General features: G+C 42.6%; 1 protein-coding gene across 6 annotated transcripts in view; it reads left to right on the top strand.

Annotated features, from left to right (window-relative positions):
- The window catches only part of hspg2 (heparan sulfate proteoglycan 2), a 528,874-nt gene that overhangs the window by 341,434 nt on the left and 165,209 nt on the right, over positions 1-22,231 (top strand). For 5 of the 6 annotated variants that reach the window (XM_073031647.1, XM_073031648.1, XM_073031651.1 and 2 more), the window contains exons 49-53: positions 1,323-1,423; positions 1,510-1,690; positions 6,937-6,987; positions 17,671-17,784; positions 21,071-21,223. In XM_073031647.1, the coding sequence (XP_072887748.1) occupies positions 1,323-1,423; positions 1,510-1,690; positions 6,937-6,987; positions 17,671-17,784; positions 21,071-21,223 (600 nt within the window). The remainder of the gene's footprint in view (positions 1-1,322; positions 1,424-1,509; positions 1,691-6,936; positions 6,988-17,670; positions 17,785-21,070; positions 21,224-22,231) is intronic. The other variant, XM_073031649.1, reaches the window with a different exon arrangement.

Here is a 22,231-nt window from a genome sequence, read left to right on the forward strand (position 1 = left end):
CCAGAAATTAAAGGGTTAATGCATGAGGAAGGTTTTGTGTCTCTGGGCCTCTTTTTGTTGGAGTTCAGAAGGATGAGGTGAGATCTCATTGAAACCTATTTGAATATGTAGAGACCTAGATAGGATGAATGTGGAGTGGATGTTTTTCTATAGTGGGTGAGTCTAGAACCAGAGGGCACAGCCTCCAAATAGAAGGATGTCCCTTTGGAACAGAGATGAGGAATTTCTCTAACCAGAATGTGGTGGATCTGTGGAATTCATTGTCACAGATTGCTGTGAAGGCCAAGTCATTGGGTATATTTAAAGTGGAAGTTGATAAGTTCTTGATTAGTAAGGGTGTCAATGGTTATGAGCAGAAGGCAGGAGAATGGGATTGAGAAGGATAATCAATTAGACATGATAGAATGGCAGAGGAGAAGCAATGTGCTATTTCTGGTCTTATGGTCTATAATTGCCAGCATTATCCCTATTACCTTTCTTGAAATAAGGAATAACATTTACCAACTTCCAGTCTTCGGCTAGAGAGGGTGTAGGTTAGATTTACCAGGATTAATGAATATGTTTTATGGGGAAAGGATGAAAGAGTTTGGGCTTTTCTCTTTGGAGCGAAGGAGAATGAGCGGTGACTTGACGAGGTGTGTAAGATGGTAAGATGCATAGATAGAGTGTGCAGCCAGCAACTTTTTCCCAGGGCAGACATGGCTAATGCAAAAGTACATAGTTATGCAAGGTGATTGGAGGAAAGTAGAAGAGAGATGTCGGAAGTAGTTTTTTCACACAGAGATGGCGAGTGTGTGGAACATGCTGCCATGGATGGTGTTAGAGACAGAGACATTTGGGACATTTAAAAGACACTAGATGAAAGAAAAATGTAGGGTGAGATTGATCTTGGAGTAAGTTAAACATTTGCACAGCATCTTGGGACAAAAGGCCAGTACTGAGCTGTAATATTCTATGTTCTATGTTAAATGTTCTTGATGAATGTTATATATAAAGTACATGCTAAAAACTGTACAATTTAAATGTGATACAATTTAGTGCCTGCAAAACGAGTGGCTGTCCAGCAAAAAGCACCAGCACTGAGTTAACATTTTCCCTTTCACATTTATTACCTGAAGCAGTGTATTGTTTCTTTTTGATTTACACTATTTTCATAATAAAGGTTTAACTTGATTTGCATTGTCTCAGAACAGCTACACCTAGATTATTTGTGTGTCCAGAACTGGGTTTTTCGCTATGATACCCTTCATTTAAAAAAAATCAAGATAGAGATTGCATGTAGATAAAAGTATGTGATGTGCTTTGACCAATTCTCTCTGCAGCCCTTTCTTTCAAAGCCATAACTGTGACAGTGGAAGAACCAAAGACACAGACTGTGAGAACTGGCGTCACTGTCAGTTTCATCTGCACGGCAAAGAGTCAGGTATGCAGCATATATTCAGCGGTCAGTTGTACCACTTACCAGCTGCTAATTTCTGAAGCAAACTGTGATGATTGATGTGATTCTAGTCCCCAGCGTACACACTGGTGTGGACCCGGCAGCTTGGAGGCAAACTGCCGAGCGCCGCAGTGGACTTCAATGGAATCCTGACCATACGTAATGTTCGTCCAGAGGATGCTGGCATATATGTCTGCACGGGCTCCAACATGTTTGCGATGGACGAAGGGACAGCTGTCCTACACGTGTCAGGTTTGTGATCTACACTGTCAATTATCATTATCCTCCTCTTCAATGGTGGATGGCATTCACCAACTTCTTTCCCTTGCACTTTGAACTGCAACAGCACTGCACTTTGAAGTACAATATCCCTCTGTCTGTCTCTTCATCCTTTGCTTTCTGAATGTTACAGCTGAACCTTTGCTTCACCTGTTTGAACTTTTCAGTTGCTGCCTTAGGATGTAAGCTTTCTGATCTAGAATGTCATTAATCCCTTTCATGCAATTCTGGCCTTGGTACATCAAGTTAAAATCACATAAATAATGATTACATTGATTTTAGGAATATAATAGAGGTTAATTTGGGAACAACGTTAGTAATTGACTCTGATGTCATTCTTACAATTCAGATTTTGTTGGACAAAGCTGGAAATTTCAGCAGTTTTCAGTCCCAGTATGTGCACTAGCTGAGTGGTTCACAATCTTTCTTCTGCGTTTGGCCCCCTGCCCTCCGCAGTCTCCGTTAGTTGCTAAATTTATTTTTGGACAACTGTTCTAAATATTCTAATATACGGTAAATATTTGTTTTAACAGATAATAAGTATTCTTATATATTATATTTAGACCCAATGCCTTCATTGGGTCTAAATGTTACGGGTGTATATGAAAGATAAAACTATTTCAAAGCTCTGAATAGGATATTTTATTTATAATTTATTCTTTCAATCAACAGCAAGAAAGTGCTTAATATTGTTACTTTGGGTATTTAGTGAGGTCCTTGCAACTGCTACAAACTAGCAAGTTTTTGAATATCTAGTTGCAACTTGGTTAAAGGTAATCGAAGATCACCACTTTTCACAACACCAAGATGGTTACAAACTTTTGATAACAGGCGAAGAGCCACATTCAACGAGATAAGAGGTGGGAATTCCAATTAAAAACAACTTGTTTTTCCCAGAGCTGTGGAAGCTTATTTTGAATATCACTAGTTTCTGATAAAGCTGTTTAGTTATACTCTCTGAAATTTACTTTTTAATTACATTTTATTACTGTTGCTGAATGGTATTCAGAACAAAGTTGGGTAGCTGAATTGAAGTTAAGCCCTTTCCTCTAAAATGAGGTAAGAAAAAGAAATTACATATAAAAATTTACATTCATGAGATCAGTTCTGACCCAATCCATTCAATTGGAATCCATCCAATCAATTCATTCCAATCCTCCCTTATCTGCTGATTTTAATAAACTTGCCTTTTTCATTCAGCTTTTCCTGCCTGCTTCGGAGATTTGTAGAAAGGATTTTAGAAAAGGCTTTCATTGATTGAAGTCAGTCTTTCCAGAAACCAGGTCTACAAATGATGACATATGCCAGTTCTTTTGTCACAACAGTGGAAGGGTTTGAAACAGGTACCTCAAGCAGGGAAGTGAACCCATCTCATAGTCTCCTCAGTATGTCAGCGCCGATACAACAAGCCTGTCTAGCTTCACAAACCATCCATGTTATTCATTCCACTGCAGCTGGTAAAGCAGTAAGCACCTGATTAATTTGGCAAAGAGCTTTGTCTCGAACCAATTAATCTATAAAATCCACCTGCCCTGTTAAACAACATTCCCTGTACCGCCGGTGCTCTGTGGCTGCAGACAGCCCTGTCATGTAGTTACAGGATACTCGATAGCATCTCCCAAGCCCACAACCTGTACCACCAAGGACAGTACACCAGGTACATGGGAGCCCTACCTTCTGAACAATCCACACCATTCTGACTTGGTAGTATATTGCCATGGGTCTCAGTCATGTCAGAATGGGGATAGGAGTTAAAGGGATAGCCACTGGGAAATTCTGCTTCTCGCGGATGGACCGGACAAAATGGCCCTCCAATCTACATCATGTCTGACCCGTGTAGAAGAGTCCACATCAGGAGCACTGGATACAATAGATGACCCCAACAGATTGGTAGGTGAGGGAAGAGGTGAATGGGCAGGTATAGCACATCAGAGGTTAATTAGTGGGGAGGGACAAGTGGGGAAAGGAAGCACAGAGGGAGCAATCTCTGTGGAAAGGGGAGATAAGTGGGGGACAGATAAAGATCTTTTTGGTCGTAAGGTCCCATTGACGATGGCGGGAGTTATGAAGAAAGATGTTTTCACAAATGCTGCCTAGGCTGCTGAACACTTCCAACATTTTCTGCTTTTAATTTTTCTGTGTAATTACCTTCTACTACACTACATTCGAAGCCTGTTGTTACCATTCTGTGATGGCAAGTGAATTTCAGTGCTTACTATTGGAGAGGTGGGTTTTTCATGCAGAAATATAATTATATTTTACCCCTTTTCTGCTATGTGGTGGTTAACTTGAAAAATAAAGTTATTTAATGCAACACTGTAAGAGGTACTTCCCTTAGACTCATCAGTTACTGCAAAAATATGTATGAAATGTACTTTATTTGTGATAAATTTAATGCTTCACAGTTGTTTTAATGCTCTGTGTTTAACTGTGTTTAATCTTTTTCTAGTTAAGTACATTTTACAGTTGTTACGGATTCAGCAACAATAAATATACGAGTGAGGCAGGGGTTTTTATAACAAATAAAACATTTATTAAACACTGAAAAACAAACCCCCAAAAGTAAACAAACCACTCACGTAACCGGAAATCAGCTGCTGTGCGGCAGCTTAAACAGTTCTTAAAGCAATAAAACTTAAACAGTTCTTAAAACGATGTTGCAAAAACAGTTCTTTAAAGTAGTACTGCAAAAGTTCAAAATGCTTACAGTCCATTAAAGGAGAGACTTTTTAGACAATTTAAATTCTCTTTCACATCGTGTTGCTGCGGTTCCCAGCTGAACTATACTTTTCCCGGAGAATTTACGGAGATGAAAATGAAACGGCTTAAAGGCACTGACCTTTCCTTTATAAAACTGTTCCCAATCCTTTCTGCTATATTTCGCAGGAATTAACATAGGGACAGCCAACAAATTCCTTCCGAATGAGGATCAAACAAGGTCGAACCTATTTCACCGTCGAAATCGACTTTCCTCGATCTTTTAGCTCCCAAACTCCGATCTTCACTCTCCACTGATTTTTAACTGGCAGTATTATAAAGAAACTGCCGGCAATGACCTTTTAAACTTTAGGCATTAAATAAAACTCCACCTTTCAACCAAACTGCATCTTAAGATTGGACGCAGTGACATGGAGTCGGAATAGCAAATTCATCCACAAACTGCCCCTCCTCACAGGGAGGGGTCCTTTTATACCCTGTTAAAAAAAACCTGTCACATGACCTCTACTGGCAGGAAAATGACGTCACTCCACTATCACAAGACCACTACCTTAAGTCCAGTATAGCTTCAACACCATTGTCACGTGACAAGTACACCACTGTCACGTGTCACGGGTATGTAACACAGTTTATCTATTACTATGAAACTAGATACATAGAAAAATAGGAGCAGAATAAACTATTCAGTCTCTCGAATAGATCCACCATTCAAAACAATCTAGGTGACACTCTGTCTTATTACTACGCTCCCTTTCTTCCCTCCTTGTTCTTGTCTTATGTGTCTAGAAATCTCTCCATCTCTTTCTTCCAGTAACTTGACCTCCACTGCTCTCTATGATGGAAAATTCCACACTTTCACTATCCTGGTCTCAGGAGGTATCTCCTCAACAGACTGAAATCTGTTATCCCACATCTTTAGACTATAACCTCTGGTTTTAAAACCCTCAGCCAGGACAAACATCTTCCCTGCATTCAGCTTGTCGAGCACTGGTGGAATTCCAGACATTTCAGTTGATCTGCTCTCACCTGAAAAAATTCCAGTGAAAACTAAATCTCAAGTGCTCTGTTGCACTCCCTCAGTGCCAGGTATTTCCTTATGTAGGTAAGGAGCCCAAAGCTACACATGGCTGTCCAGCTGTGGGAGAGTGACATCTTTGCTCCTGTATTCAGAGCGTCTTACAGTGAAGTCTAATGTACGATACATCATTTTAACTACTTGTGCACCTTCACGTTTGATTACAGTGGCCGGTGTACAAGGACTGCCAGATTCCTTTGCACATCAGCCTTTCTGTTGCACCTTTTTCTTTTTACTATCGAAGTGAATAACTTCGCATTTCAATGTCAAAGTTGAGTTTATTATCATGCACACAAATGCGTGTATCCACTGGTGCAGTGAAAAGTTTAGCTACAGCAGCATCACAAGCACAGGATTTTGTTTATCGTCGTCTTTGCTGTACTTGCCAGTATTTGGCCATTCACTCAAAGTGCCTCTTTGCATTCTTCTCACAATCTCACCTTGTTCTGTGTAATAGCAGACTTAGATACATCAGTTCCGTTATTCAAATCATACAAATATATATATATTAAGAATAGATGGGGCCCATCCCTAATCCCTGCCTTCCCGAGGAAGGCTCATTTATTCCCATCCCTCTCTTGCCTGTCAACCATTTTTCAATCTCTGCCTCTATATGGCTCTTAATTCCATCAGCGTTCATTTTTCACTGCCATCTTGTACAAAACGTCATCAAAGGCCTTCTGGAAACCCAAGTACATCACATACCCTGCCTCTCATTTATTGTACCAGTTACAGCCTCAAAACCTCCAGGTAGGATTATCAATCGTTTCATGGATTTTCCCCAAGTGATGGGTCACGTCAGCTGGGATAATGCACTGACAATTAGCTGATGGTTGTTGACATTATTTACCGATGTCACCATGGGTTTGTGCTATACACTACACCCTGAATGTGGTTGTGGATCAAAATCTCTAACCTCTTGGTTTCTTTACTCAAGCATGGTGTGTAATTTTGATCTGAATACAAAGCTGATGTGTTTAGACCTTTTTGTGATTTGGAACTAAATTTGGTGTTATTTTGGGGCAAACTTTGACCCCATGCAATTACATTCTGAGATGTCCAATCCATGTCTCTTCAAAAGAAGCATGAGTCTAGTGAGACAAGAGCAGGAGAAGCAAATTCCAAAATATTTCAGTGTGGCCAGAGTGCCAATACCCAGGGCAAATTAACCAGTTCTAAATACTTGCAGCATTCTGTTTTGAAATAGTTTTATAATGTCTGGTTGCTAGGTTAATGCTGCAAGTAAAACACTTTAAAAAAATTTCAGTGAAATTACATCATACATTTCAGAGTCTGAAACAAGTTTATTGTGGTGGGTTTCATGTTGTTTGATTTGAAGTCTTCCATCATCTGTGGAGGAACGGGATATGTTCTCACATGCATTGCGAAGTGACTTGATACTTAATCTGACCTGTTAACTCCACAGCTACATCACAGATCCAGTTTCAGGCATTTGAAACAGTAGGATACAGTCAACGTAAGTCAGCATGATGTGATTATGATATTTTTTTCTTCAATCCTTCTTATTTACAGATCTCTCTCCAGTATCCCTTCAAGAAATTGGTGTGCGTTCTTTGAATTGCAGGGTCTAGAAGAATGAGCAGAGGGGGCATGAATACAATTGCTCTCCATGGGCCAGTATAGATCTGATGGGCTGAATGGCCACCTTTATGTCAATATAAGTATATAACATGAAAGACAGGGGAACATTTAAAAGATGAGCCCAGCAAGTTTGTATCCAACTTGCTACCCCACCGAATTCACATCTCCAGTGCATCTCTAAACAAAAGGCCACACAGGACTTTCTCGTCTTACTTGCCCTACGTTCATCAACAAAGGTGCAAATCCCTCCTTCAACCATGTCATATTGCTCCCAAGCAGATGCCTTACCCATTCCTGTGGGGCAATCCTGCTGAATCACAAAATCTCACCTCCATGTGAGCTTTGGGAAAGATTATCTTCTCTTCGATTCCATCAGGCCTGTGGTAAAAGCATTTAGAAAGGGCTACGCAGCACCTGGCAGCTCCTTCCACCCAGCTCTTGAGTATTTCCAAATGGAGAGCGTACACCAATCTTCATTTTGATCACAGATATAACTGGGATGCTTGATTTGGCTCCAGTTAGTTCTCACACATTGTGCTATTGTAGCAGTGCATGCAAGCAGAATGCAGACAGCCTTAATGTGATTTACTTCTGGCATGATTTCTCAGTGCATGGCCACAAATCATCCCTTTGCTTTCATTTCAGACCAGACAATAGTAGGTCAGCATGCCTTTCTTGTACACATCTGATTTTATTCTTAACTTATGGCAATCATTAATGCATTTTTTACTTTTTGTGATTGTTTTTGTGGTGTGAGTGAAGTTGGTAAGGTCACGGAGAAGGTAATTTTGTATAAATGCTACTGAACCTGATTTTAATGAGTGTGGTAATAGGTAAGGTGGGGGTGAAAGACAAATTGCAAATTAAACATCACGAACAATACAAAAGCAGATTGGCCTTTATGTCAGGGAGCAGCAAGACACCAGTTGAATGGGTCTTTAAACACATCGCAGTTATCGTATATTAAACCCATTTTGCCATAGGCACCTCCTGAATTTGTATATTGTCCTAAGGCAGCAGGACGTATACTGACACCAATGTTACGGGAATTAAAGGTTCAAATAAAGTCAGCCTGGTTTGATTAGATGCCTGTTCTTTAGAGTTTAGCTATTTTTTTATAAGATTAACCCAAGTGGGATGTTTGTGGTTATATGAATGGCTAGATGAAGGGAAATGATTTCCTCATGTGGACCATCCACAAACAGTGTTGACGGGGGAGGATGCTGGTTGAGAACTCTTAACAGAAGGAGCCACTCAGGGCTGATGGTGGAAGGTATGGGCATTGGTGGCAATCAGCCAGAGCTGCTGAACTGAAGATTTCCAAACTGAGGTTGTCCAATCTTTACTAAATTAAATGGAGTTAGGACAGTGATCAAACTGAGTAAATGTGCAATAAACTTGAGAGAAAATGGCCCATTCCCATTTCGAGAAAATACAGGCAAATAGCTTTGAAGATTTAAACTTAAATGTTTTAATTGATACAGCAGCTAAAGTGTGAAAATCATGATAGATTGATTGTTAGATTGATGTCACAATTAATTTTAAACATGTAACCATGGTGTCAGTAAACGGCTCTTGTCCATTAATTCGCACAGACCTCAATACATCGACTCATTGCTCTTACTGCCTATTCAACTTTGGCAAAATGTTTCTGAAATTTTCAGCAGATCATTAACATCAGATAACATTTAAATAGTTGGAGAAACAGAATCTGTGGCTTCTAGTAACAATTTGCCTATGAAAAAATGAAACAAGAGTTTGAATGATGTTGAACAAAGAGTGAATGTGTCGCTGTCCCCACCATTCACTGCATCCATCAGCATAAATAACAAGAATTGACTCTTCACACTGTTGCTGTGATCCAACCAAAAGCTGGCTGTAATCCCAGGTGCTTTCGCCGTAATTCTGTGCTCTCTTCTCTTTACATTGTAATTATGTGAGCTCATCCATTGTCAAGCTGGCACAGAGTGCAAAATTAACTTGATAGCTTTTTTAGGCTGCCAGCTTGCATCAGTGTTATAGGGCAAACCCATTACAATTGTCCTACGTGTTGTCGGGCTAGTCCATCGCGATTGTCCTACATGTTGTAGGCCAGCCCATCACGATTGTCCTACATGTTGTCAGGCCAGCCCATCGCGATTGTCCTATGTGTTGTAGGCCAACCCATCACGATTGTCCTACGTGTTGTAGGCCAACCCATCACGATTGTCCTATGTGTTGTCAGGCCAGCCCATCGCAATTGTCCTACATGTTGTCAGGCCAGCCCATCACGATTGTCCTACATGTTGTCAGGCCAGCCCATCGCGATTGTCCTATGTGTTGTAGGCCAACCCATTACAATTGTCCTACGTGTTGTCGGCCTAGCCCATCGCGATTGTCCTACATGTTGTCAGGCCAACCCATCGCGATTATCCTACATGTTGTAGGCCAGCCCATCACGATTGTCCTACATGTTGTCAGGCCAGCCCATCGCGATTGTCCTATGTGTTGTAGGCCAACCCATCACGATTGTCCTACGTGTTGTCAGGCCAACCCATTACAATTGTCCTACGTGTTGTCGGCCTAGCCCATCGCGATTGTCCTACATGTTGTCAGACCAGCCCATCGCGATTGTCCTATGTGTTGTAGGCCAACCCATCACGACTGTCCTTCGTGTTGTAGGCCAACCCATCACGACTGTCCTACGTGTTGTAGGCCAACCCATCACGATTGTCCTACGTGTTGTAGGCCAACCCATCACGATTGTCCTACATGTTGTCAGGCCAGACAATCGCGATTGTCCTACATGTTGTCAGGCCAGCCCATCACGATTGTCCTATGTGTTGTCAGGCCAGCCCATCACGATTGTCCTACATGTTGTCAGGCCAGCCCATCGCGATTGTCCTACATGTTGTCAGGCCAGCCCATCACGATTGTCCTATGTGTTGTCAGGCCAGCCCATCACAATTGTCCTACATGTTGTCAGGCCAGCCCATCGCGATTGTCCTACATGTTGTCAGGCCAGCCCATCACGATTGTCCTATGTGTTGTCAGGCCAGCCCATCACGATTGTCCTACATGTTGTCAGGCCAGCCCATCGCGATTGTCCTACATGTTGTCAGGCCAGCCCATCGCGATTGTCCTATGTGTTGTCAGGCCAGCCCATCGCGATTGTCCTATGTGTTGTCAGGCCAGCCCATCACGATTGTCCTACATGTTGTCAGGCCAGCCCATCGCGATTGTCCTACATGTTGTCAGGCCAGCCCATCACGATTGTCCTATGTGTTGTCAGGCCAGCCCATCACGATTGTCCTACGTGCTGTAGGCCAGCCCATCACGATTGTCCTATGTGTTGTAGGCCAACCCATCACGATTGTCCTATGTGTTGTCAGGCCAGCCCATCGCGATTGTCCTGTGTGTTGTAGGCCAGTCCATCGCGATTGTCCTACATGTTGTCAGGCCAGCCCATCGCGATTGTCCTACGTGTTGTAGGCCAACCCATCACGACTGTCCTACGTGTTGTAGGCCAACCCATTACGACTGTCCTACGTGTTGTAGGCCAACCCATCACGATTGTCCTACGTGTTGTAGGCCAACCCATCACGACTGTCCTACGTGTTGTAGGCCAACCCATCACGACTGTCCTACGTGTTGTAGGCCAACCCATCACGATTGTCCTACGTGTTGTAGGCCAACCCATCACGATTGTCCTATGTGTTGTCAGGCCAGCCCATCGCGATTGTCCCACATGTTGTCAGGCCAGCCCATCGCGATTGTCCCACATGTTGTCAGGCCAGCCCATCGCGATTGTCCTATGTGTTGTCAGGCCAGCCCATCACGATTGTCCTACATGTTGTCAGGCCAGCCCATCGCGATTGTCCTACATGTTGTCAGGCCAGCCCATCGCGATTGTCCTATGTGTTGTAGGCCAACCCATCACGATTGTCCTACATGTTGTCAGGCCAGCCCATCACGATTGTCCTATGTGTTGTCAGGCCAGCCCATCGCGATTGTCCTATGTGTTGTCAGGCCAGCCCATCGCGATTGTCCTATGTGTTGTCAGGCCAGCCCAACACGATTGTCCTACGTGTTGTCGGGCCAGCCCATCGCGATTGTCCTACGTGTTGTCGGGCTAGTCCATCGCGATTGTCCTACATGTTGTCAGGCCAGCCCATCACAATTGTCCTACATGTTGTCAGGCCAGCCCATCACAATTGTCCTACATGTTGTCAGGCCAGCCCATCGCGATTGTCCTACATGTTGTCAGGCCAGCCCATCGCGATTGTCCTATGTGTTGTCAGGCCAGCCCATCGCGATTGTCCTATGTGTTGTCAGGCCAGCCCATCGCGATTGTCCTATGTGTTGTCAGGCCAGCCCATCGCGATTGTCCTACGTGTTGTCGGGCTAGTCCATCGCGATTGTCCTACGTGTTGTCGGGCTAGTCCATCACGATTGTCCTACATGTTGTCAGGCCAGCCCATCACGATTGTCCTACATGTTGTCAGGCCAGCCCATCACAATTGTCCTACATGTTGTCAGGCCAGCCCATCGCGATTGTCCTACATGTTGTAGGCCAGCCCATCACGATTGTCCTACATGTTGTCAGGCCAGCCCATCACAATTGTCCTACATGTTGTCAGGCCAGCCCATCGCGATTGTCCTATGTGTTGTCAGGCCAGCCCATCGTGATTGTCCTACATGTTGTCAGGCCAGCCCATCGTGATTGTCCTACATGTGGTCAGGCCAGCCCATCACGATTGTCCTACGTGTTGTCGGGCCAGCCCATCGCGATTGTCCTATGTGTTGTCGGGCTAGTCCATCGCGATTGTCCTGTGTGTTGTCAGGCCAGCCCATCGCGATTGTCCTATGTGTTGTCAGGCCAGCCCATCGCGATTGTCCTATGTGTTGTCAGGCCAGCCCATCACGATTGTCCTACGTGTTGTCGGGCTAGTCCATCGCGATTGTCCTACGTGTTGTCGGGCTAGTCCATCACGATTGTCCTACATGTTGTCAGGCCAGCCCATCACGATTGTCCTACATGTTGTCAGGCCAGCCCATCACAATTGTCCTACATGTTGTCAGGCCAGCCCATCGCGATTGTCCTGTGTGTTGTAGGCCAGCCCATCACGATTGTCCTACATGTTGTCAGGCCAGCCCATCACGATTGTCCTACATGTTGTCAGGCCAGCCCATCGCGATTGTCCTACATGTTGTCAGGCCAGCCCATCGCGATTGTCCTATGTGTTGTAGGCCAACCCATCGCGATTGTCCTACATGTTGTCAGGCCAGCCCATCACGATTGTCCTACGTGTTGTCAGGCCAGCCCATTGCGATTGTCCTACGTGTTGTAGGGTTAGTCCCTCGCAATTGCACTACTAACATTCTCAAGTCACATCTTCATCCAAAACCAGTCTGTGATCAATTATTACTTCAGTTTATTGTGGAGCAAAGCAAAAGTGTTTTTATTTTGTTGTTAGTCATAAAAATGGACTGTCCAGATAACAGAATTTCTTTCTAGCTACCTCAGTTTGCTTATTTTGTACTATTTTAAAATTTAATTAAGGATTTCCTATCCTCCACACACATGCTAAAAAAGTCAAGATTATTAAGGAGGGTGAGCTGCAGAGAAGTTTTAAGTTCAATGTAAGCTTCAGTATCGGAGTACATACAGGTCACCACATACCCTGAGATTTTCTGTGGCAAATCTACAGAGCAGAAACTGTAAACATTAGTAACTGTTAACTGTAAACAAACTGCAAATGCAGGTATACTATAAATAAATAGCAATAAATAACAAGCATGAAATAACAGTATAACAGAGGCCTTACTTGAATGTAGTTATCCCCTTTTGTTCAAGAACCTGATGGTTGAGGGGTAATAACTATTCTTGAACCTGGTGGTGTGAGCCCTGAGACACTTGTACCTTCTACCTGATGGCAGCAGAGAGAAAAGAACATGGCCTGGGTGGTGAGGATCTTTGAAGATAGATGCTGCTTTTCTACAGCAACATTTCACGTAGATGTGCCCAATGGTTGGGAAGGTTTTACCTGTGATCTACTGGGATGAATCCACTATCTTTTGTAGGCTTTTCTGCTCAAAGGCATTGGTGTTCCCATACTAGGCCGTAATGCAGCCAGTCAGCACACTTTACACCACATAACTATAGAAGTTTGCTAAGGTTTTTGATGACATGCTGAATCTCCACACACTCCTGAGGAAGCAGAGGTGCTGTCATGCTTTCTTCGCAAAAATATTTATATATTTTGTCTGGGACAGGTCCTCTGAGCTAGTGACACCCTGGTATTTAAGTTACTGACCATCTCCACCCCGATCCTCGAGTGATTACAGGCTCATAAACCTCTGGTTTCCCTCTCCTGAAGTCTACAATCAGTTCCTTGGTCTTATTGATATTGAGTGAGAGGTTGTTGTTGTGACACCACTCAGCCAAATTTTCTATCTCCCTGTGTGCTGATTCATCACCCCCTTTGATACAGCCCCCAACAGTGGTAATATCAGCAAATTTGTATATGGTGTTGGAGCTGCACTTAGCCGCACAGTCACAGGTGTAAAGCAGTTAGAGCAGAGGGCTAAGCACACATTCCTGTGGTGATGGAGATTGTGGAGGAGATGTTTTGCCAATACGAACTGACTGGAGTCTACAAGTGAGGAAACTCAGGATCCAATTGCACAAGGTGGTATGAATAGTTTTGAGGGGGTGATGGTGTTAAATGCTGAGTTGTAATTATAAAGAGCATCCTGGTGTGTGCATCTTCGCTGTTCAGATGTTCCAGAGTTGTGAGAAGAACAAGATAGCATCTGCTGCAGACCTGTTGCTCGGGTAGACAGATCCAAGAGTGAATCCAAGTCACCATTCAGACAGGAGCTGATATGCTTCAACACCAGCCTCTCAAAACACTTCATCACTGTGGATGTAAGTGCCACTGGGTGATAGTCATTGAGACTAGTTACCAGCTCTTCTTAGGCACCAGTACGTTTGAAGCCTACTTGAAGCGGGTGGGTATCACACACTGCCGGAGTGAGAGGTTGAAGTTATCCCTGAATACACCAGCCAGTTGGTTGCATAGGTCTTCAGTACTCAGCCAGGTACTTCATCCAGACCAGATGCTTACCTTGGATTCACTCTCTTAAAGGCAACCTACTCGTCAACGTAAGATACTGAGACCAAAGGATCATCAGGAGATATGTGGCTGTGCGATGGTTCCTCCCTGATCTGGTGATCAAAGCGAGCATAGAAGGCATTGAGCTCTTCTGGAAGTGAAGCTCTGCTGTCCCCTATTTCGCAAGATTTAGCCCAGATGAGTTCTTGAACATAGCCCAGTCCGCTCTCTCAAGGCAATCCTGTAACCGTTCCTCTGTGACCATCTCTTGGTTACCTTGACCTCTGGAGTCTTGCTCTTTAGGCTCTGTATGCAGAGAGTAGGAGTACAGCCAAATGATCCGACTTGCCAAAATGCGATCTCGGGAAAGGAACGATAGGCATTCCTATCGTAGTGTACCAGTGGTATAGCTTGCTGGAACCTCTGCTGCAACAGGCTACATGCTGGTGAATATTGGGCAGGGTTTTCTTCAAACAGGTCTGGTTAAAGTCACCAACTATAATTTGAAATGCATCGGAATGATCTGAAAATCATTGAGGTAACTTTGTCGTCTACTGTTAAGAGGAAATTTAGATGCTGCTGCAGATTGCAGTGAAAGTATTTCAAAAGGAATATATTTACGAGGAAAACTTGTACAATTTCCTGCAGACCACAGGCTGTCGCCAGTGTACACGGGCCCCATCTTCTTCTAAGTCAAGGGTCTGGATGTATTCAGCATGTCCTGGTATTCTGGTACAAGCTGGATTGACTGAAATGGAAATCCCAATTCCAAAGATAATTGTTGGAATTGAGAGAAGAGCAACTCTTGGAAGTCTGTGGCCATTACATTGACTAAGTAACTGATACAATCTGCGTGTGCAGCTAGGAACCCGAGTTATAAAAATATTGTCAAATTACTTTATTCTTGTCACATGTACCGAGACAAGAAACTTGTACTGAGAAACTTGTTTTGCGTGCCATCCATACAGATCATTTCATCACATTAGTGCTTTGTGGAAGTAGTACAAGGGAAAAGCAATGGCAGAATGCAGAATAGAGTGTTACAGTTGAAGAGAAAGTACAGTGTAGGCAGACAATAGGTGCAAAGTCATGATGGCATAGATTGGAACTTCAAGAGTCTGGATTATTGTACTGGGGACCTTTCAGTAGCCTTATAACGGCACAGTGGAAGCTGTCTTTGAGCCTGGTGAGAGCTGCTCTCAGGCTTTTGTATCTTCTGCCTGACTGGCTATGATCAAACATGGGTGTGTGAATATATGCAGGTAACATAGATCAGAGATCAATCACTGAGGTGCTTAGAGACAGTGTCATACAGAAGATGGTGAATCGCTGGGTTTCTCTGTCTGAGAGGGTTGCAGATACTGGATCGTTTGGGGGATTTAACAAGGGGATAGGTCAGTTTTTGACAGATCAGAGACATAACAAAGCACAGAAGAAATGAGGCCAGTGCAGATCAGTCATGATCATGTGGATTTGTGGGCCAGTTTTGAAGGGTTGAGTGGCTTTAAACTCTTTTTTTTGTTATTTTGGCCTGCAAAAAATAGTCTAGTTTGAAATTCTATCTGCAACTGTGTGTTAAATTGTTGAGTGAAGCAAATTCAGTAAACTGAGCAAATTATTCAACCCAATTCAAATGATTATAACTTAGTTGAACAACCATGAAAATGCACTTAACTTGGTATCACCATGACTCCATCCTCAGAGATGGAGAATTTTAAACTAATAACGAGAGGTGTAATTTAGCCAGATTCACTGCTAATTGCTACACATATTTTAGAGAAACAAAACTGGAAGAAGAGCAAGTCAATTGTTGCTTCACTTGGACATTCTGGTTAGATCCCTGCATGGCAGGAAGTTCTGTTTGGATCTCTGGATGTTGGGAAGGTTGGAGGTAGAACAATTGGTGTTACATTTTCTGTGGTTGCATGGGAAGATGCCATAAAACAGAATGAATGGTGGGAATGCTGGAAGGGGAAGAGAAGATCTAACTATTGGAGAGTAAGAGAAGTTACTAAGGATGAATTGTATTTGGAGGCTGGTGCCATGGAAGGTGAAGACTGGCGAACTGTCTACACTATCCAGGAGGAGAGGGGTGTAAGAGCAGAAGTGCAAAAAATGGAATAAAAATAGTCAGGTGACCTATCAACTATGGGTGAAAAGAAGCCATGGTATAGGTGGAACATGTGGAAGGAAGATGTATCAGAGACCACTCTGTGGAAACTGTTATCACTGGAGCAAATGTGATAGTGATTGAGGGTTGAGGCACCAACGTAGTTCTGTAAACCTACACGGAAGTGTGTCACCAGTCTATCCTGGTGATGGACATGTCCAGAAAGGGAAAAGTCAGAAACAGACCTTGTGACAAAATGGTGGAAATTGGCAAGACCATTAATGAAATTAAGTTCTGAGGGCAGGTTGTAGAACCAACATAGTACCAGACAGAAAGAAGACCCTGGAAGGATTTGAAATGTAAATTATCCCTTTGCCTCCACAGATGCTGTCTGACACGCTGAGTTCTTCCAGCAATTTTTTTTTTCTGCACCAGATTCCAGCAACTGCATTGTTTGGTGTCTTGTGAATTGAAGTTTTTAAAAAAATATATCCCATGAAAGAAAGCTTGAGCTTACATGAGCTCCTAAAACTACACTTCTCACCTGGAGGTTAAGAAAATGTTCCATGTAAGGGGGATGCTGGTGAAGAGGAACTGACCGTGCCTGTGCTTATGGAAGAAGCAGTGTCCTCAGAACCTTCTGATACGGGTTGAAGAGGGATTGTACATCCATGGTAAACATTTGCTAGTGAGGTCCTGGAAAATAGAATGGACAGAAAGGCCTCAGACAAGGGTCTGAACCAAGTGAGAAAGGATGGTGTCACAGGAGTCTCAGCATTTGTGAGGTTATGAACATACTATATCTGTTAGTACAAAATTATTAGCAGAGCAATAATTGCCCAGTTTTAAAATGTTAATCTATTGATATTCCTCCTAAGTTTCTTTATGTAAAAATGAAGATAAGAGGTTCAGGTCGAGGACCTTACTAGCCTTCACTTCTGTCTAACTGGCACAAATGTTGGTATGTTGTGGTCCCAGTGTGAGAGAGTCCAATGTTTGCAGTTGTACTGTGCTGATTGATTCTGCTGAAGGAAGGAATCCAGCAACTGCTGGTTTCCTCTAGCACTTGGTGTGTTTTGCTCAACATTTCCAGCATCTACAGAATCTCCTGTGTTTGTGCCATGTTTTTGACCAGTCTCCCATCAAACACTTTATTGTTAAAAGAATGTTAGAGTCATAGAGATATAGAATCATGTTACTTGCTCAATTAATAGATCTTCCTGATTTCTCAGCCATCGTCTCTTGTAGACATCCAAGTGACAGAGAAGAACAAACCAATCAAATGTCCTTGGAAAAAGTATTGCTATTAAAATACTTATGTAGAATAAAATTGTGTTTTGTCTTGCCTTAGCAACAGCACCTGTAGCCACCATCGAACCTACCATCCTTAGAGTTAAACAGGGACAGACTGCTGAGTTCCGATGCAGTGCAACTGGGAATCCTCCTCCCACCTTGGAATGGTTCGGTATGTTATTCCATCATTATTTTGATCTTTCCAAACAGTGAAGTTAGCGATGAAAACATTTCACATCTTTAATTAAGCCTTTTTTATGGTCACATATCATAACAGAGTAGTTTTGTAGTAGTTGTCTTTTCTATGTATCAAATTAGATTGGACTCTGAACTTCTGCCACTGCACCAGGAATTTTTAGGCTCCTTTGTTTTTCTGGTGACCCAGCTATCTGAAAAAAAAAGCCATATACATTGCCAGAAAAGTTTTGTGAACCTGGTTTTCTGCATTAATTACTCATAAAATGTGGTCGGATCTTCATCTAAGTCACAATAATGAACACAATCTGCCTAAACTAATAACACACGAACAATTGTACTACTTCTTGTCAAGAATGAGTACACCATTTAAACTATCTGTCAGGGTTCAAAAAATTATGTGAACCTCTGAAGTAGTGCCTTCTACAAAATCTATTTGGAGTCAGATGTTCCAATCAATGAGATGAGATCGGAGGTGTTGGTTGTAGAGGTGCCCTGCCCTGTAAAAAGACATACAAAATCAGGCTACTGACAGAGTCTGCTGTTCTCAAGAAAGATCTGTTTATGTGCACCATGCCTTGATCAGAAAAACTTTCAGAGGACCATAGAAGAAGAATTGTAGAGATGCATGAAGCTGGAAAAGGCTACAAAAGCATTTCTAAACACCTGAGTGTTTATCAGTCCACAGTAGGAGAAATTGTCTACAAATGCAAGAAATTCAGTACTGTTGCTATGCTTCCTGGGAGTGGGTGTCCTGCAAAGAACACACCAAGAGCACAACGTGCAGTGCCGAAGGAAGTGAAAAAGAACCCAAAGGTAACAGCTAAAGACCTGCAGAAATCTCTCAAACGTGCTAAAATATCTGTACATGGTCTGCTATCAGAGAAACACTGAATGGTGTTTATGGAAGGACACCATAGAAGAAACCACTGCTCTTCATTTCATGTTTGCAAAAAGGCCACCTGGATGTTCCACAATGCTTCTGGTGCAAGGTTCTGTTGTAACTTTTTGGCAGAAATGCACACCGCTATGTTTGGAGGAAAAAGGTACTGCACATCCCAACTGTGTGGCATTGTCGGAGGAGCATCAGGGTTTGGGGCTGCTTCAGGGGGTGGACAGCTTGCAATCATTGAGGGAACAAATTCAAAATTGTTTCGAGGCTTTTTGCAGGAGAATGTCAGTGTAGCGGTCCATCACCTGAAACTTAGATGATGTAACAAGACAATGATCTGAAACAGTAAGTCAACAACAGAATGGTTTAAAAAGAAGAAAGTTCATGTTTTGGAATGGCCAAGTCAGAGTCCAGACCTTAACCCAATTGAGTTGCTGTAGCATGACATGAAGAAGGCTGTTCATGCAAAGTATCCCATAAATATTGATGAACTGAAACAGTCTTGTATGGAGGAATGGTCACTTGCCATTGTGCAAGTCTGATCAGCCACTACAGGAAACGTTCGGTGGAGCTTATTGCTGCTAAAGGAGTTTCTACCAGTTATAGGTCACCAAATTATAGGAAAGATGTCAACAAAAGAGAGAGAGTACAGAGGAGACTTATTAGAATGTTACCTGGGTTTCAGCACCTAAGTTACAGAGAAAGGTTGAACAGGTTAGGTCTTTATTGGAGGATTATGGGCTGAGTGCAGGTCAGTGGGACTAGGTGAGAGTAAACGTTTGGCACGGACTAGAAGGGCCGAGATGGCCTGTTTCCGTGCTGTAATTGTTATATGATTATATTAAATACAAGAGTTCAATACTTTTTCCAGCCAGGACTGTGAATGGTTAAACAATGTGTTCATTAAAGATACAAAAAGTGTAATTGTTTATGTGTGATTACTTTAGGCAGATTGTGTTTATTATTGTGACTTACAAAATGTAGTCTGATCTTCATCTGAGCAACTAATACAAAAAATCGGGTAATTGCAAAAGGTTCACAAACTTTTTCTGCAATGGTATGTTTGAGCAGGAAGCTAGTGTACAAGAGAATCTCCTAATCTTACTCTCAACCTAGGCTGCCCAGTTCATGGTAAGAATATGCAGCACACTGTCACGTAGATTGCTTATCTTTATTTAGCTAAGATTGGACCATTCATAAAAGTATTTTAAAATACATTTGTCCCTCCATACCAGAGAACATTCACTAAAACAGTCCCTTATTCAAAGAAAAAAATCAAACAGTAAGTTCACTCATCGCATTAAAACTAAAAGGTTTCAGACGATTTCATGATCGCAGACTGAGTACAATTTACAATGCATGCTAAATGTTAGCAAATCAACCGCACAGCTCACATTCAAATGTCCCACATGCTTTGACTCGGGTAATGCACAAGTCCTTACATGTTTCGGAATTTGGAATGAAGAGTGCAAGGATTCCTAAATTAACACATACAGGAACCTGTACAACTATGTCCAAGGAATTCATGCAAATCCAAACACTGTTCTTAGTTAGATACTTGGATCACTCCCAACTGGCGGAGTATTTGACTTATTTGAAAACCAAATTTTGGAAGTGGAATGTTGTTACAGAACATTCACCTTTGGCTCTAAATGCTGGTAAAGTCAAATATAGGATCCTCTTTAACACTAGTTCTGTCAAGGCAGAAGATAATTGCAAATTATCTAGCATTCAAGCTTTTGAAGTATGCTTTTTAAAATCCTGAATTATATGCTGGCATTAGTTTTGCAAGAACTGCTGATTTGTGCAAGCTGGTGTTCAATCACAGTGAAGGCAAGGGAATGGGTTACTTTCTGTCTCAAAAATGGGAAATAATCTTTGTTATTAAGCGCTATTTCCACATTCAGATTTGCAGAATTATACCTCCACTGCATGAGGGAATGAAGGTGTAATTATTCTGTGATAGGTAATAATGGCAGAGATATGCAGTCATCTTAATCTGCTTCTGTGTAGAAGTCCAAATAATCTCCTGGAGTGACCAATAAAATAATTTAGTTCATAACATGATATCAGCAAAACAGCTAGTGGAACCGCTGCTCTCCAGCTCTAGGGACCCAGGTTCAATTCTGACCTCTGGTGTAGTCTGCATGTTCCTCCTGTGAAATGTTTTTTATCTCTGCTCGCTCCCAACAACATTCATGATTGTTGGGTGCATTGGCCACTAGGAGAATTGGGAAGGTGTATAAGAGAGTCAGTTACAGGGAAAATGTGGGGGAATCGGATTTGTCTAAGAGCCAGCATGGCTCCCTTCTATGTTGGAAGGAACTCTGGAATATGGATATTATGATAATTGGGTGCTTCTATCTTCCAGGAGGTCAAGGTAATATTATTTCACCAAATGCAGTAATTCAGGGTGGACTCCTCCGTATCGTCGCTACAGAGCATTCTGATGAAGCAGAATATTCTTGCAAAGCATCAAACAGTGCTGGACACCACATCGCCACAGCAATTCTCTATGTGCAAAGTAAGAATCAAGTTAAATTTCCTCAGGGCAGTATCCTAGATCCAACTTCACCTGCTCTATCAATAACCTTTCCTGTACTCCAAAGTCAGATAAGGTTTATTATCACTGACATTATATCATAAAATTGGTTGATTTGTTTTTTATTTGGCAGCAGAACAGTGCAAAAGAGGAATAATGGAATAGTGTTCATGGGTTCATAGACTGTTCAGAAATCTGATAGCAGAAGGGGAAGAAGCTGTGTGAGGGTCTTCAGGCCCATGTACCTCCTCCTCAGTGGTAGTAATGCGAAAAGTGTACGTCATGGATGTTGAAAGTCCTTAGTGACAGATGCCAACTTATTGAGGCACTTTCTTTGCAGATGGTGTGGTTTGCTGTTCCCTACATGGAGCTGGTTAAGTGTGCCACCCCTGCAGCCTCTTTCAGTTCTCTGCATTGGAGCCTCCGTACCAGGAGGCATTGATGTAACCAGTCAGAATACTCCCCACCATACGTGTTAAAACTGGCTAGAGTCTTTGGTTACATACCAAATCTCCTGAATCTTCTGATGAAGTAGAGCTGCTGCCATGCTGTCTTTGTGATTGCATCAGTGTATTGGACACAGGAGGGATCCTCCAGGATTTTGACAGGAAGTTTCTCGCCCTTTCCACTGCTGACCCCTCAATGAGGTCTGTGTTTCCAGAACCCCAAATAGCAAAGCAATCCTTCTCTGCATGTCGAAAATTCTAAACAGGGTTCATTCTTGTGCTGGGGAACAGTAAGAAATATTGTCACATGATACTATTACTTTCTATTATTGGCTTATCCTCATCTACTTGTGCCAAGCAATGCCTGTCTCCGATAAGTGAAAGTGCCCTTGGTTCTCAATTTTATTGATATCATCAGATCTCTAACATCAACTAGCCAGGAATTTAACTGACCAGTCATGTGAATACCATGGCAACAGGAGCAAATCAAAGACTGGATGTCAAAACCCCCATCCCCCCTCAATGTGTGGCTCAGTCCCTTGAG

Source organism: Hemitrygon akajei, chromosome 29 (genome assembly GCF_048418815.1).
Source record: "Hemitrygon akajei chromosome 29, sHemAka1.3, whole genome shotgun sequence".
NCBI classification, from domain to species: domain Eukaryota; kingdom Metazoa; phylum Chordata; class Chondrichthyes; order Myliobatiformes; family Dasyatidae; genus Hemitrygon; species Hemitrygon akajei.